This window comes from Topomyia yanbarensis, chromosome 3 (genome assembly GCF_030247195.1).
Source record: "Topomyia yanbarensis strain Yona2022 chromosome 3, ASM3024719v1, whole genome shotgun sequence".
Lineage (NCBI taxonomy): Eukaryota > Metazoa > Arthropoda > Insecta > Diptera > Culicidae > Topomyia > Topomyia yanbarensis.
This window is the reverse complement of record NC_080672.1, coordinates 347,952,307-347,967,918: the sequence shown is the minus strand read 5'-3', so window position 1 is coordinate 347,967,918 and position 15,612 is coordinate 347,952,307. Positions and strand designations below refer to the sequence as shown.

The 15,612-nt window shown below is 42.9% G+C and overlaps 1 protein-coding gene across 2 annotated transcripts in view; it reads left to right on the top strand.

The window, feature by feature from the left end:
• LOC131693890 (tetraspanin-9) overlaps nucleotides 1–15,612 on the top strand; it is a 69,073-nt gene that overhangs the window by 52,729 nt on the left and 732 nt on the right. For both annotated transcript variants that reach the window (XM_058982145.1, XM_058982144.1), the window contains exons 2-6: nucleotides 14,231–14,297; nucleotides 14,382–14,573; nucleotides 14,668–14,862; nucleotides 15,250–15,404; nucleotides 15,473–15,587. In XM_058982145.1, the coding sequence (XP_058838128.1) occupies nucleotides 14,235–14,297; nucleotides 14,382–14,573; nucleotides 14,668–14,862; nucleotides 15,250–15,404; nucleotides 15,473–15,587 (720 nt within the window). In that variant the 5' untranslated portion in view covers nucleotides 14,231–14,234. The remainder of the gene's footprint in view (nucleotides 1–14,230; nucleotides 14,298–14,381; nucleotides 14,574–14,667; nucleotides 14,863–15,249; nucleotides 15,405–15,472; nucleotides 15,588–15,612) is intronic.

Here is a 15,612-nt window from a genome sequence, read left to right as displayed (position 1 = left end):
TGAGCAGATATATCAATACCCCCGAGGGGATATTGAGATAACAGAACGACAACACCTCTGAGGAGACATTGTCGTTAAAATTCGGCTTAAACTATAGCTCTTTTCCACACTTGGTTAGGGACAATAGCATAGCTCTCTATACATAGGTTCATCTGTGTATGGAGAACCAAAAATCCGGATACGCAATTGCAATACTGCAGGGCAGTTTCGTATCAAATGATAGGATGTTCCGCAATCAAATTCACAAAGGTCACACGAATAACACTCAACACGCTGAATAGTAGCCATGTGATAATTGATTTTTTTTATTGTACAGTCAGTGCCCCGACTAGAATACTGCAATTGTGCTTGGAAAAATTGATATTTTCGAACTCACATCCGGAAGAAAAGTCTTTGTTTGAAAGCAAGTTTGCAAGCTACGCCAATGGTCGGCATGCTCGGATGCAGCCCAAGTGCCAGTCTTGTGCTTTATCCAACTTATCGAAAGTGGTAGATCTGGTTGTGGACCTACGAAGTCAGTTGCCGCACCCGCTCTAGCCAATTCGTCCGCTCATTCATTTCCAGTAATGCCGGAATTACCGGGTACCCATAGAAGGTAGATAGCATTTGAAATGCTAAGTACTTCGATTTGAGTTCGATATGCGATTACTAAACTCGATCTCGGATTTGTCGAACTAGGTGCTTTCAGGGCAGCCTGACAGTCAGAGCAAAAGTAGATTCTTTAACCGAAAATTCCCTGTTGAAGTGCCGATTGTACGTCACACAGCAACGCGAAGCTTTCTGCTTGGAATACAGCGTGTAGCTATGGGGTACGATATTGTGTTGCACAAGTATGAGGTTGGGTGAACGCTAACGCATCATTTGGGAGCTTTTCGCTCACAGTTCGAGAGCGAAAAAACAGATGCATTTCACGCCTACAGGTTCGTTTTGGGTGCACGGTACAATGTTTACTAAGCGAAAGATTTTTTTTATTTCGTTTATTTGACACGGCTCATAGCGGTAGCTTAACGGAGCCGTGGATCTTTCATGTGTTTACAATATGTAAAAATTATAAATCAAAACAAATATTATTGATTATTCGTTGGATCTCGTGCGCGCAACTTTCGCGGCTCGCCAGCTGCGTCATGGGGATCATTTAATTCTCTTCTGTCTTTCACATCAAGGTCATCATCGTTAAAAGTGTTTTGGTGCTCGCGATCAGGTGTTCTTTCCTGCTTCTTACACTTACGGGTGACCAATGTAAATCCGTCGTCATTCGTCTTCTTAACCGATGTTGCTTACAGTAGTTTTTGGGGTGCTGGATGCTACTTTTGCTGTTGTCAATATGGACTGAACAGCTGCCACAAATTTGGCAACCGTTTGTGGTTCAGGTATTGGTATTGAAAACTCTTTTTTTGGTTGCCGTGGATGCGTTGCCAATCGGTAGAGATGCATTCTCCTCTGTATTTTACGCGCAGGGTTGTCCGTGGTGCGCTGTCTGATTACAATATTTGCATGTAGGAGTTTGCCCCTCATGGGTGCATAACGTAGTTTGGTTAATAGTAGCTTCGTGGGTTTTGAGGTTTATAGTCAAGTGGGAGGGGATAGGTCTTTCGATCCGCATCCTTACCACAAGAACATCGTTAGGTGTACCTGGGAAGAAATTTCTCCACGTATCACGTGTAACGGATTCTACTTCTCCGTATTGCGACATGTATTTTGCAATTAGATCAGGAGGGGTACGTGGTAATAGGTCATGTAGCTTTACATTAACGTAGTCTTTTCCTATATACACGGGAATCTTAATTCCAACTTTATCACTTTCAGCCACGTGCTTCAAGTTTTTTTTTTTTATTCATTTCGTTTATTTGATAGGCACAAATGCGTTAGCTTGGCGGTGCCAAATTCTTTTGTTTTTACATTTTGTATATTTTAAAACTAGGAGGTTACAATGTTGAAATATTTTTTTAAAAAAGAAAAAAAAAGAAAAATTTTACAGCTATCTTAAGACTAGAAATAAGATTCTATATACAAGAGAGGGGGCGAAAGATTTATTTATGAAAAAATTTTAAAACAAGGAATTCAATAGTAATAATTTTTAGGAAATATTTACAGTTATCTTAAAACTAACAATATAGTTTGGTACACAAAAGGGGGAACAAATATTTATGAGAAAATTCGCAGGTGTTTTAAGACTAGGGATACAATTCTATTTACAAGATGGGGGACAATAGTTTTAACAAAGAGGTAAAATTACAACTATCTTAAAACTAGGAATACAGAATACAAATTTGAACTTTTTTAGCGGAGACTTATGCTTGGTCAAGATATTCAGAGGGGGGCTGTAAAAGCAGTTGTATCAAGGACAGGGGAGAGAAAGCGTAGATGGTGACCAGGAGAGAAGAGCAAAACTTGCAACTTTCGCTCAAACGGGAGATCAGCGAAAGATTACCGCCTCAGTCTAGTAGGTCGGATTAGCGGATGGTATTCTTCGGACCCGCGGGGAATCCTTCAAAAGTCATCGGACCTAGAGTCGCTCTCGCTTCAGTTTCCGTAGTGGTAAGTGCGACGGCGGTTACATAGTTGCAGTCTGGAGCTGATCGGTCCCACAAGGCAAGAGAAAGCTTCTAAAACGAGAAATAAAAAGAGAGGGGCTAAATTGGGATATTTGTCGTTTTTATGAAAGTATAAATAAGGGACATATAGGGGAAATCACGATGTGCCAGTATATCTCGGACTGGGACATTGGGTGGTCTACCTCGGGCCCGAAGGGAATCCTTTAACTGAGACCTGGCGTCCAAGTACCCGGCGCATACCCAGACAACGTGCTCGATGTCGTGATAGCCCTCGTCACAAGCGCACAGACTACTCTCCGCAAGCCCAATACGCCGCAGATGCGCATCCAAGGTGCAGTGGTTGGACATAAGTCGGGACATTACACGAATAAAATCCCGACCCACATCCATCCCCCTGAACCAAGGCTTCGTTGATACCTTTGGGATAATGGAATGTAGCCATCGTCCAAGTTCACCATTGCTCCACGAGGTTTGCCAACTGTTGAGTGTCCTCTGACGACAAATACTAAAAAATTCGTTGAAGCAGATTGGTCTTTCGTATATGTCACCATTTAATGCGCCCACCTTTGCTAATGAGTCGGCCTTTTCATTGCCCGGGATAGAGCAATGAGAGGGGACCCAAACAAAGGTAATTTGATAAGATTTTTCAGATAACGTACACAAGGACTCCTGTATCTTCCCCAGGAAATATGGGAATTGCTTTTTGGGCTTCATCGCACGAAGAGCCTCGATGGAGCTGAGGCTGTCCGAAATGATGAAGTAGTGATCTGTGGGCAGAGTGTCGATGATCCCAAGGGTGTACTGAATTGCAGCTAACTCTGCGACGTAAACTGAAGCGGGATCATTGAGCTTGAATGAAGCGGTGATAGTATTGTTGAAGATACCGAAGCCAGTGGACCCATCGAGATTTGATCCGTCAGTGTAGAACATTTTGTCACAGTCGACTTCTCGGAATTTATTATAAAATATATTGGGGATCACTTGCGGGCGTATATGGTCCGGGATTCCACGAATCTCTTCCTTCATGGATGTGTCGAAGAATACAGTAGAATCAGAAGTATCTAGGAAACGAACACGGCTGGGAGTATATGAAGAAGGATTAATGCTCTGTGCCATGTAGTCGAAGTACAAGGCCATAAATCGGGTTTGAGAATTAAGCTCGACGAGCCTCTCGAAGTTTTCAATCACCAACGGGTTCAGAATGTCGCATCGGATGAGCAATCGATATGAGAGTTCCCAAAATCGATTTTTTAGCGGAAGAACGCCCGCCAGCACTTCGAGACTCATCGTATGGGTCGAGTGCATGCAACCCAAGGCAATGCGCAAGCAACGATACTGGATTCTCTCCAGTTTGATGAAGTGTATGTTCGCAGCGGAGCGGAAACAGAAACACCCGTACTCCATCACCGACAATATCGTTGTTTGGTACAACCTGATCAGGTCTCCTGGGTGAGCACCCCACCATGTTCCAGTTATTGTTCGGAGAAAATTGATCCTTTGTTGGCATTTCTGTTTCAGATACCTAATGTGACATCCCCAGGTACCTTTAGAGTCGAACCAGACCCCGAGATATTTAAATGTGAAAACCTGGTTGATCGTTGCACCCATTAATAGAAGCTGGAGTTGCGCCGGCTCACGCTTCCTAGAAAAAACAACCAACTCAGTTTTCTCCGTGGAGAACTCAATACCCAGCTGAAGAGCCCAAGCAGACAAATTGTCCAAGGTATTTTGTAATGGTCCTTGCAAATCGGCAGCTTTGGGCCCTGTAACAGAGACCACGCCGTCGTCTGCAAGTTGCCTTAGCGTGCATGAATTGGCAAGACAATCGTCAATGTCATTCACGTAGAAATTGTAGAGCAGGGGACTTAGACATGAGCCCTGGGGAAGACCCATGTAGCTAAATCGCGATGTTGTTAAATCGCCATGCGAAAAGTGCATGTGCTTTTCAGACAACAGGTTTAGCAAAAAGTTATTTAAAGTTGGCGAAAGACCATGCTGGTGCAGCTTCTCTGACAGAATGTTGATAGAAACTGAGTCAAAAGCCCCCTTAATATCCAAGAAGACTGATGCCATCTGCTCTTTGTTAGCATAGGCCATTTGGATTTCTGTAGAAAGCAACGCAAGGCAATCGTTCGTCCCTTTGCCTTTGCGGAAGCCAAATTGTGTATCTGACAGTAAGCCATTTGCTTCAACCCAATTGTCGAGGCGAAACAAGATCATTTTCTCGAACAACTTCCGAATACAGGACAGCATTGCAATCGGCCGATATGAGTTGTGGTCGGAGGCTGGTTTTCCTGGTTTTTGGATGGCGATGACCTTCACTTGCCTCCAGTCATGAGGGACAATGTTACCCCCAAGAAACTTGTTAAATAAATTCAACAAGCGCCTTTTTGCAGTGTCAGGTAGATTCTTCAGCAAGTTGAATTTGATTCTGTCTAACCCTGGGGCGTTATTGTTGCATGATAAGAGAGCAAGTGAGAACTCCACCATCGAAAACGGTGTTTCGTTCGCGGTATCGTGAGGAGACGCGGCGCGGTACGTTTTCTGTACCGGGACAGAGTCCGGACAGATCTTCTTGGCGAAAGCAAATATCCAACGGTTTGAATATTCCACGTTCTCGTTGGTACTATTACGGTTACGCATACGTCGAGCCGTACCCCAAAGAGTGCTCATCGCTGTTTCTCTCGTTAACCCGTCGACGAACCGGCGCCAATAACTACGTTTTTTGGCTTTCATTAGACTCTTCATTCGCCTTTCTAACGACGCGTACTGTAGATAGCTAGCGGGTAACCCGTCTTCCCGGAAGGCCTTATATGCAGTGGACTTTTCCGCGTACAGCTCTGAGCACTCTTTATCCCACCACGGGGTGGGAGACCGTCCATGGGTATTCGCGCTGGGTACTGGTTTAGTCTGAGCTTGATTCGCACTGTCGAGAATCAAGCCAGCCAAAAACCTGTACTCTTCCTCCGGAGGAAGTTCTTGAGTGGATTCGATTTTAACGGATATCGCGGTCGCGTAACTCTTCCAATCAATGTTCCGTGTGAGGTCATACGAGACATTGATTGTTTCCGATGGTCTTGAACCGTTAGCAATTGAAATCACGATAGGCAAATGATCGCTACCGTGGGGATCAGGGATCACCTTCCACATGCAATCTAACTGTAGCGATGTCGAGCAAAGCGATAAATCCAACGCGCTTGCGCGTGCTGGTGGTGTAGGAATCCGCGTCATTTCTCCCGTGTTTAAGATGGTCATGTTGAAATTATCGCAAAGATCTTGGATTAATGTTGATCTATTATCATCATGAAGACAGCCCCATACCGTACCGTGCGAGTTAAAGTCTCCCAGAACTAGCCGCGGTGCCGGTAAGGATTCCGTGATATTACAAAGCGTTCGGTGCCCTACCGAGGCTCTAGGAGGAATGTAGATGGAAGCAATGCAAAGGTCTTTACCTTTGATTAAAACTTGACAAGCGACAATTTCAATGCCTGGTGTCGAAGGGAGGTTAATTCGGTTGAAAGAATAGCACTTTTTGATCCCCAAAAGTACTCCTCCATAGGGGTTTTCTCGATCCAGACGAATTATATTAAAGTCGTGGAAGTTGAGATTTATATCGGAAGTTAACCAAGTTTCACATAATGCGAAAGCATCACATTTTAAACTATTTAGTAAAAATTTAAAGGAATCGATTTTCGGGAGGATACTTCTGCTGTTCCACTGTAGAACAGTGATCGAATCGGTGACCTCGTTCGATGACTTAGCCATCGAACGATAAGATCGCTGCAAGGAGGGGCCATTTAGTAGTCAACTGCTTCAAAAATGTTTGCACTATAGGGAGAAAACGTATCAGAAGGCTTTTAAGAGGATCAGTAACATTGAAAGCTGTGAAAATTAAGTCCACTATGTCAGAAAATTTCATTAGTCCGCTACTGGACTGAGTATCTGTTTGAAAAAAGGGGACACTTGGGGTTTTTGGTGTCCCTGGAAGTGGTGGGTACTCCTTGTTAGAATTAATATTTCCAAGTCCTGGAGCAAATTGCTTCGGCTTTTGTGCATCACTTCCGTTGGATTTATTGATTGCGGTTGGCGCACTCTGAGTGGACGACACCTTGGCACCCTTACGAGGCAATGTAGGGGAGGCTAGATTTCTCCTCTTCCTGGATTCCCCTGGGTTAACCAATGATGTTCCCTCTTGTGGGTCGTCAGATTCTTGCTCAACGCCAGCCAAAAGAGCAAAGGAATTTTCGGAAGGGACAGATGGCGAAGCATTCTTTAGCATTTCTGCATAAGAGTGCCTCGAGCGATCCTTAAGGGAGCGCTTAATTTTATCCCCGCGCTGCTTGTACGCCGGGCATGACTTAAGAGCATGCGGAGGGCCCCCGCAGTAAATACACTTCTCAGTTTCTCCACCGCAAGCGTCATCCTCATGCTCTCCCTCGCATTTGCCGCACCGTTTTTTATTGCCACAATAAGTGGCTGTGGCCCAGTTGCTTGCAATTGCTGCAGTTCATTACCCGCGGTACAAATAGGCGAACAGGTAGGCGAACCTTATCCAGGAGGACATAGTTGGGAAGAGCAGATCCGGAGAAAGTCACCCGAATCGAGTCTGACGGAGAATAAGTTGTCTTATCATCTTCAGTTTTTGCGGAATACAATTGCTTGCATTCCAGAATTTTCACCTTTTGAAGTGAAGGGTCCTTAAAGCAGCCAACCCCGTACTTCAACAGGTCTTCGCACTTTAGACCCGGTTCGGCGACGACCCCATCGATCTCCACAACTCTACAAGGCACATACACTTTGAATTGCTTCGTAAAACGCTCGCTGCGAGCAATCTGGTTTGCCTGGTCGAGGTCATTTACTATAACGCGTATCTTATTAGCTCGAACACGTGTTATCTGAGCCACGGACGGGTAGTTGGCAGTCAGCTCCCGTGAGATTTCTAGAATATTGGGCGATTTCGTGTTGGGCCGGAAATACACCACCCAGGGTCCAGTCGAACTGGCTGGGTATGTTTTAATACGGGGAGGACTGGGGGAATCAGGGGAGGGAGTAATTTCGGGTTTATCCGGTATATCCATGGGAATATCATTCCCATCCAATGTTACTTCGCCCTCGGCCATTTAGGCACGAGGATAATACGTGGTGTAAACGAGAGATGAAACTTATATTCAGGGGAAAGGGCAGAAGTAGAGACCGATCGGGGAAAGGGAAATGAAAGAAAAAAAAATACTTAGCTTATATAGCGGCGATTCCGGCTATTCTGGTATTCACTTCACCAGCCTGGGCACCGGCGAACAAAGACTGCCTCGAACAATGGTTGACCTTCACTGACAATTTATTCTTGTTCACTTTATGCACAGCACCAGAAAACGAACTGCTTCGATCGAGAGCTCGGAGGGTTATGTGACGTGCTTCAAGTTGTTCTGCAAAATGAAACGTTCGGATTGGGCTAATGTGTTGAATGGTACGAGTACTACATTGCGAAGATGATGATACTGAAGACACATAACCTCCTTAAGCCTAAGCTGCATCTTCACCTTCAGCAGGAATTCCACTTCACGAAAACTCAATCTTATGGAACAGAATTTAAAGTCAACGACCGCTGTGTTGGGTCGGAGCAGAGTTTTTTTTGTCAACTTTACTCATGGTGACAAGAATAAATTAAATCTTTCCTTTGTTCTCGAGACAATGCACACTAGATCGAGAGATGGCTAGTTGTTGTTCACTTGGTTCAATTGTACGTCTGACTTGGGCAGAAGTAGAAAGTAGACTGAAGCGAAAGAGATTGGTTTAATCTTATTTCTAGGCATTGTAATTCTCACTCACTCACACGAAAAGAAGCTTATCCGATATACAACTTTTCCGAGATAAGATGAGTCGTAAAGTTCTCCGTCTCCAACGTGATGTATTTGATGCCGGAACAGCTCTAGTATGGACAAACTTCAGCTCTAGTATTTCCATAGAGGGCCGCCTTGGGGAGATCTGATTTTTTCAGCATTTGTTGTGCTTTTCTTGTACTTTAATTTGTTTATAAAGTGGTTTGCCCGTTTAAAAGTTATCGCCATTGGAAAAGAGCTGTTTTCAATAAAAAAACGTGAATATCTCCAGATATACTAGCGATAGCAAGATTCAGTCTTCGGAAATGTAATGTAGTTGTTCAAACAATGTTCTAAAACATTTATGTAAAGGAAAAAATCTAGAAGAAAACTTATGAGTAAAACACTGTTTTTAAGGGTCCTTTTACAAATAATGTCCCATATCTCAAAAAGCTTAAAATAAAAAGAGTTGAAGTCTTCAGATAAAATGTTTGTAACGAGTTTCTCTACAACTTTTCTGAAGTAAGTATTTGTCTATCTGAAATATTATAGAAAATAAAATTCGTAACTCACTATTAGGGGGATTAATCGTCAATCCGATAAGACAAAAAGAAGGAGAGCTCCAAGAAACTTTCTCGAAGACACCATATTGCTAAAGTCAACAGTTTTGACGCAATCTAAAAAAAACCCTTTTTTGCTCTTTGGGACCACTGTGCATCGGCGATAAGGATCCATAAAAGTGGTGACAGCACACAGCCTTGAGGACATTTGCCTACACATTTTTCTTAGCTGTACTTATGATAACGATGAGCACAGATGTCGATTGCTAAGCACTGCGTGCATACAGTCCGTGATATATGAAGGTGCTCCATGACCTTGTGCTGCTTCCAAAATGGATTCGAAAAACACATTGTCAAAAGTACATTCAATATCGAGAAAAACTCCTAAACTTGATTGCTTTTGTGAAAAAACTTTTTCAATACTGTAGACAACATTGTGTAACAGGATAGTAGTGGACTTCCTCCGCTGATATGCATGTTGCATTGCATGCAGTGGGCATTGAGGGTAAGGCTGCCAGGTGGGGTATGACGGATACATTGCTATTTTAGGCATACTTTTAAAATTCAAACGATTTTTATGTGAACCCAATTATTATGTATAACTTTGAATTATGAAACACTTAGTATGATTCATCCTTATAGAAAAATGTTTCGCGTATGGAAACGAAAATCTAGCCGTTAAACTTAGAGAACCGTTCAGCTAGTTGAAATCTGACATTCAATAGACTGCAGGATGTACGTGAATGTGACAAACGCTAAATAAGGAATTCGTACAACCTGGAAAAGATACACTATTTCGTGTAGGTTCCACACTCTGGCTGTGTGCAATCGAGAAACTGATGTTATCAATTGCTCTTTTAATATATAACTTATCTGTTTTATATAATAAGTGATCGTTGGAAGTGATTGTGTAGCTCGGCAAAAACAATATTAGAAAATACATAATTTGCTTCAACTCAAAATTAGACCCCGAATCGTAATTTTTCATCTCGAATTGCACATATATATTAGGAAGACGCACAATTTGTTCAAAAACATCCGTTAGAAACAGTAAATTATGCTACTTCGTGTTATGATCATCATATCTTCAACCCTCACCGTATGTCCGTTTGACCCGCAGTCTGAAAAAAGTGCCGAAATTTCTTCGTTTTCTATTTTTTTTAAAAAAAATCTACTTATTGATTTTTGTAACATAATCTCTCAGAACATTCGAAAATCAGCATATGAAACTACAAAATGGAGTATTACATGTAGAAAAAACAAGCATTTTCTATGTTATATATGAGTATATCCTTAACATGTCCGTCTTACCCCCAGTTCTCCTACGCACCGCTCGTGCGATCATGAATCGGTCACACCCGGAAGTCTCCACCTTCGATCCTAGTAGTCTAGACTCATGCCTTTAGTTCGACCAAAAAAAAAATGACGCTCTTATTCTCTAGACAACACGTTTCATGGCGACATAGCCGAGAACTCTAGTGAAATGGGAGAACTCACTCTCTTCTAGCATCTGAACCATACACTAAATGGTAAGAACAGATCAGACATATCAGATTCACTGTTCATTCCTGAACACACGAATATGCAAACGTTAGAAATTGTAATTTATACAAGCTAAGTTACATACACGCTGGCATACGCGATAAAAACGTCGCCACACAAACGCTCGAGTTTTTCGCGATCGTCCACGCACATAGGGCATTGCAAAAAAAAATTTTTTTGTATTCTCAAAGGCCCCCCTCTCATATTGTGACAAATGTCAAAGTAAGCTCAGATGCCAAATTTCACATCATTTGGACAATTAAAGACTCCCGCCCACATCGCTTGAAATTTTTGAAATTAGTACTATGGGAAAATGTGGAGGAAAAATATATTAAATGCTATAACTTTTGAAGTAGCAATCAGAAAATTACAATTTATACCTCCTTTCAAAGGAAATAACCTTAGTATTGGAATAAAGTTATTCCTGTTCCTAGAAAAATACGGCAAAGCGGAGTACTGGGTCATTTTGGCCCTAAAATCCCCTATTTTTTAAATTTTTCTGCTCCGTGATGCAAACCATACATATTTTTCAGTAATGTGAAAAAATCTCAGCAATCGAACGGAACCTTTTGGACCTTTGTCCGTATACGAGAAGTTGGGGTTATAGGGCCTTTTGTCATTTATATTAAATTTTATCATTTTCTCGTGCATATATCTCTATTATTCTTCATTCAATTTTAATAAATTGTACCTTGTTGAACGTGGAAAATTCTTAGGAATACAACAAAAATAGATCCGTTCAACCAACCAGGACTCATGTGGGTGTCATCTGGACGTGGGTACGCTTACCCTAACCCGTTATCCTCGACAACAAATCCTGCCAGCCGCTTACTTCTGGACGGGATGGCTTTTCACGGACTAAGTCAAGTAAGCACGGTTTCCAACCATCAATCTCGTTTTCTTGACCTTGTCTTCGTCAATGAGAATGCTTTGCCTGAGTGTTCAGTGAGTGAAGCTTCCAGTGCGATCGTTCCTTTGGATAACTATCATCCCGCTTTAGAAATATCCATTTCCACCATTAGTTCACCACTATATGAAGAAGCTTTAGCTGTGAATCGTCGTAATTTTCGCAAAACTGATCTAGTAGCTCTACGCCGCTCACTGTTGCTGATTGACTGGAGTGTACTACTTGATCAAGTGGATGTAGATGTTGCAGTTGATCTCTATAATCGGTTACTCCTTGACTGTGTTGAAAAATCTGTTCCAAATTATCAACCTCCCAGGAAGCCTCCCTGGTCGAACGCAATGCTTCGGAATCTGAAACGCATTCGTGCCAAAGCTCTACGTGCGTACACAAATCGACGATGCCCTATTCTCAAGCACTTTTTCGTAATAGCCAGTAATGAGTACCGCTGTTATAATAAACTGCTGTACAAAGGATATGTGAACCGCATCCAACAAAACTTACGACGAAATCCGAAGGGCTTCTGGACTTTTGTTAATACGAAGAGGAAGGAAACGGGTCTTCCGTCTAGGACGGTTTACAATGGCGAAGTAGCGACTACGACGGCGACAAAGTGTTCTCTATTTGCCAGTTACTTCTCGAGTGTCTTCACTACTGATGCGCCAACTGCCATCGAGCTCGAAAACGCGTCCCGTGATGTTCCCGTTGGTGCGGTGGATATGGATGTATTCACCATTTCAGAACAATCGGTTCTCTCTGCAATACAAAAAACGAAATCGTCGTATGCTCCAGGACTAAGTGCAATGCCTTCAGCTGTTCTGAAAAAATGTTCGGATATTTTAGCGATCCCACTGACGCACCTTTTCAATGTGTCATTTCAGCAGCAAAATTCCCCGATGATTGGAAGTGTTCAGTCATGTTTCCGGTACACAAGAAAGGTGACAAAGGCAACATCGAGAACTACCGGGGAATCACTTCGCTGAGAGTCGAGTCAAAAATTTTCGAATCACTTGTCAACGATGTGCTGTTCTCTGCTAGTAAACATTACATAAGCACTTGTCAGCACGGATTCTTTCCCGGTCGATTGGTGGAGACGAACCTGGTCTCCTTCACATCCTTTTGTACGGAACAAATGTCCAAACAACTGCAGGTGGACACGATCTACACAGATCTTAAGGCTGCTTTCGACACTGTTAACCATGAGATACTGCTAACGAAGCTTGATAAACTTGGATGCACTGCCCGATTCTGCCGTTGGCTTCGATCATACCTTGTTCACCGTAAAGTCGTTGTTCAAATTGGTAACAATGAATCCTTTTCCAACCATTCTGGAGTTCCTCAATGTAGCACACTTGGTCCGCTACTGTTTTCACTGTTCGTGAATGATGTGGCTTTCGTCTTAATGCGTGGAGTGAAACTGTTCTTCGCCGATGACTTGAAAATATTTCTAATTATAAGGAAAGAAGCCGATTGCCGTGAGCTACAGTATCTCGTTGATACCTTTTATAGTTGGTGTAAAAGAAACATGATGGTTCTTAGTGTTGCTAAATACTTTGTTATCAGCTTCCATCGAACGAGGAACATGTTTAATTTCAACTACAACATCGCTGGAACTCAGCTGCAACGCGTTGATCATGGGCGTCATCCTCGATGAAAGGCTAACGTACACCCATCACTTCTCAGCGATCATTGACAAAGCTAATCGTCTACTAGGTTTTATGTTCAAAATATCCAACGAATTCCGGGACCCTTTGTGCTTCAAAGCGTTGTATTGTTCGCTGGTGCGCTCACAGTTGGAATTCGCAAACATCGTCTGGTGCCCCTACCATGCAACTTGGAGCCAAAGAATTGAAGCCGTCCAGCGCAGATTCATAAGATATGCGTTACGTCAATTGCATTGGAATGATCCGCTGAACTTGCCGCCATACGAAGACCGTTGTCGATTACTAGGACTGCACACTTTAGAAGATCGTAGACACGCGTCGCAAGCTACCTTCGTATCTAAGCTTCTTCTCGCCGAATATGATGTTCCCGATCTCCTATCACAAATTAACCTCTACGCACCAACCCGTGTCCTTCGTCCTCGAACACTGCTGCAGACTGAAATGCGTAACACTAACTACGCTGCCAACAGCCCGATACTAGCAATGGTCCGTCGCTTCAACGATTTTACCGACAACTTCGACTACGTCATTAGTTCTGCACAGTTTAGAAATCGTTTGTTATCACTTTAGTTTAATTATTTGTAATTTAGTTCATTAAGACTCATTGTCAGATGGAAGTAAATTGTTAAATATAAATAAATATAAATATGTTGTGTTTACAGCTAAATTTTTACACAAAATGACACCATATTTTTCGAACATGTCAACGATTACATAAGAAAAACATTTTGACGAATAGCGTGCCAAACTACGCTCCGAGTTTTGGTGCGACGAAAAATAATCGTCTCGTTTCCTTTGGAAAAGTATGAACAATATTTTATGGGCCGTCCTGTAGCTTGCCCTGATTTCTCCTATGTAGATATTTAATATGAAAAACTTAGAATATTTACAGGATCGAAAAAGCGCGACCTTGCTTATGATGCATATCTTCTTAATAATTGGAAGAACAAAATGTTCCTCTCGTTCTCGTTCCGCCAAATGTTTATCAACACACTTTTCACGATTTGCCGTAAGATACAACCAATTCCGTGAAATTGAACGAAATCTTACTTCTTTATCATCCTTTTTCTCTCTTGTTCAATAGTGAAAACTGAAAAATCATATTGGATATAAAATTATTTACTGTTTCAACGTGATCGATTATAATATCGCTAATTGATATTTGAAACTATTTCCTCTTTTCTTCCAGTACAATGGGCAATTCCGGTTACACGTGCATACGACGGACGTTTTGCTCGTTCAACATTCTCATATGGGTAAACGACAGAAGCACTTCCCAGCTCTATTGGGCTACTGGAAAAATTCAATTTTCTTCCTCCGGTTTTTTTCCCTCCATGCAGATTTGCGGCAGCGGTTTCCTCGCCATCGGTGTTTGGCTTCGGTTAGCAGCACAGGGCTACGCCACCCTACTCCCGGACCACGCCGGTCTCAGTGCCGACTGTGTCTTCATCACCATCGGTGTGATTAGTTTCGTAATAGCGTTCTTCGGCTGCTGCGGCTCGTGGTTCCAGTCCAGGTGCTTTCTCATTATAGTGAGTATTGATTACGGAGCCATGACCGGTCCCAAACTACATACTGACCGGTTCAAGCTCAGGTTGCGTAACGTTTTTATTCTGGTTCGTTCAGTATTTCACGCTGGTGGTTATGCTGTTCCTGAGCGAGTTCCTGCTGGGATCGTTGGCGTTTGTGTTCCGCGGGGGCATCGGCCGGATGTTGGTGCACGAGTTGAAGTACGGCATCGAGAAGCACTACAACGTGACGGATCGGGGTGGTCTTCTGGCGCCCTCGGTCGCATCCATCTGGGATAAGCTGCAGGTGGAGGTGAGTGGGATTGATTGGGTGATTGGTTAGTTGGTTGGGTGAAGCGGGTTTGAAATAGTTTCCACGGTGAGCTAATTGGCGAAGCTGCACGATGCAATTCGTGTGGCTCAGACATTAGAAAAAAATAGTTCAATCAATCGAACACGTTATTCAACGCACGGTAATTGCGCATATTTTAGATTGCAATTAAGTGTATTTGGGAAAAGATTTGTTGCCATTAATTGGTTGGATACATACGGCAGAGCAGTGCTAGTCTAATATTGAGAAATTTCTGGCCAGAAATCAAATAAAAATTTGTTAGTGGAAAAACGTAATATTACTTGACATAGACAACACTTAACCAGTGCCTCGAAACTAATCGACTTCAAATTACGACAATTCTTCCAGTTACAATGCTGCGGCGTCACTTCCTACGAGGATTGGTACGACATAGGCGCTTGGCCGGGTGAACGATGGGTGCCCCGATCCTGCTGCCGGCCACGATACAGTTCGGTTTTCTTGGAAGGATCCGGAGATGACCTGCAGGGCATAGATTGCCGCAAGTACGCTTGAACTACTACTCATCACGGGATAACTTATCTAAATTGTATTTGTTGTTTGTTGTTTTCAGAGCGGGAGATCCTTCCTTGCTGTGGGACAAGAGCTGCGGTCATATTCTCCAGATGTGGTTCGTCCAACGGCTGCATGTTGTTGGTACGGTTGGTCTAGTCATAGCATTCCTTCAGGTAAATTTCCCCCTCTGTAGACACT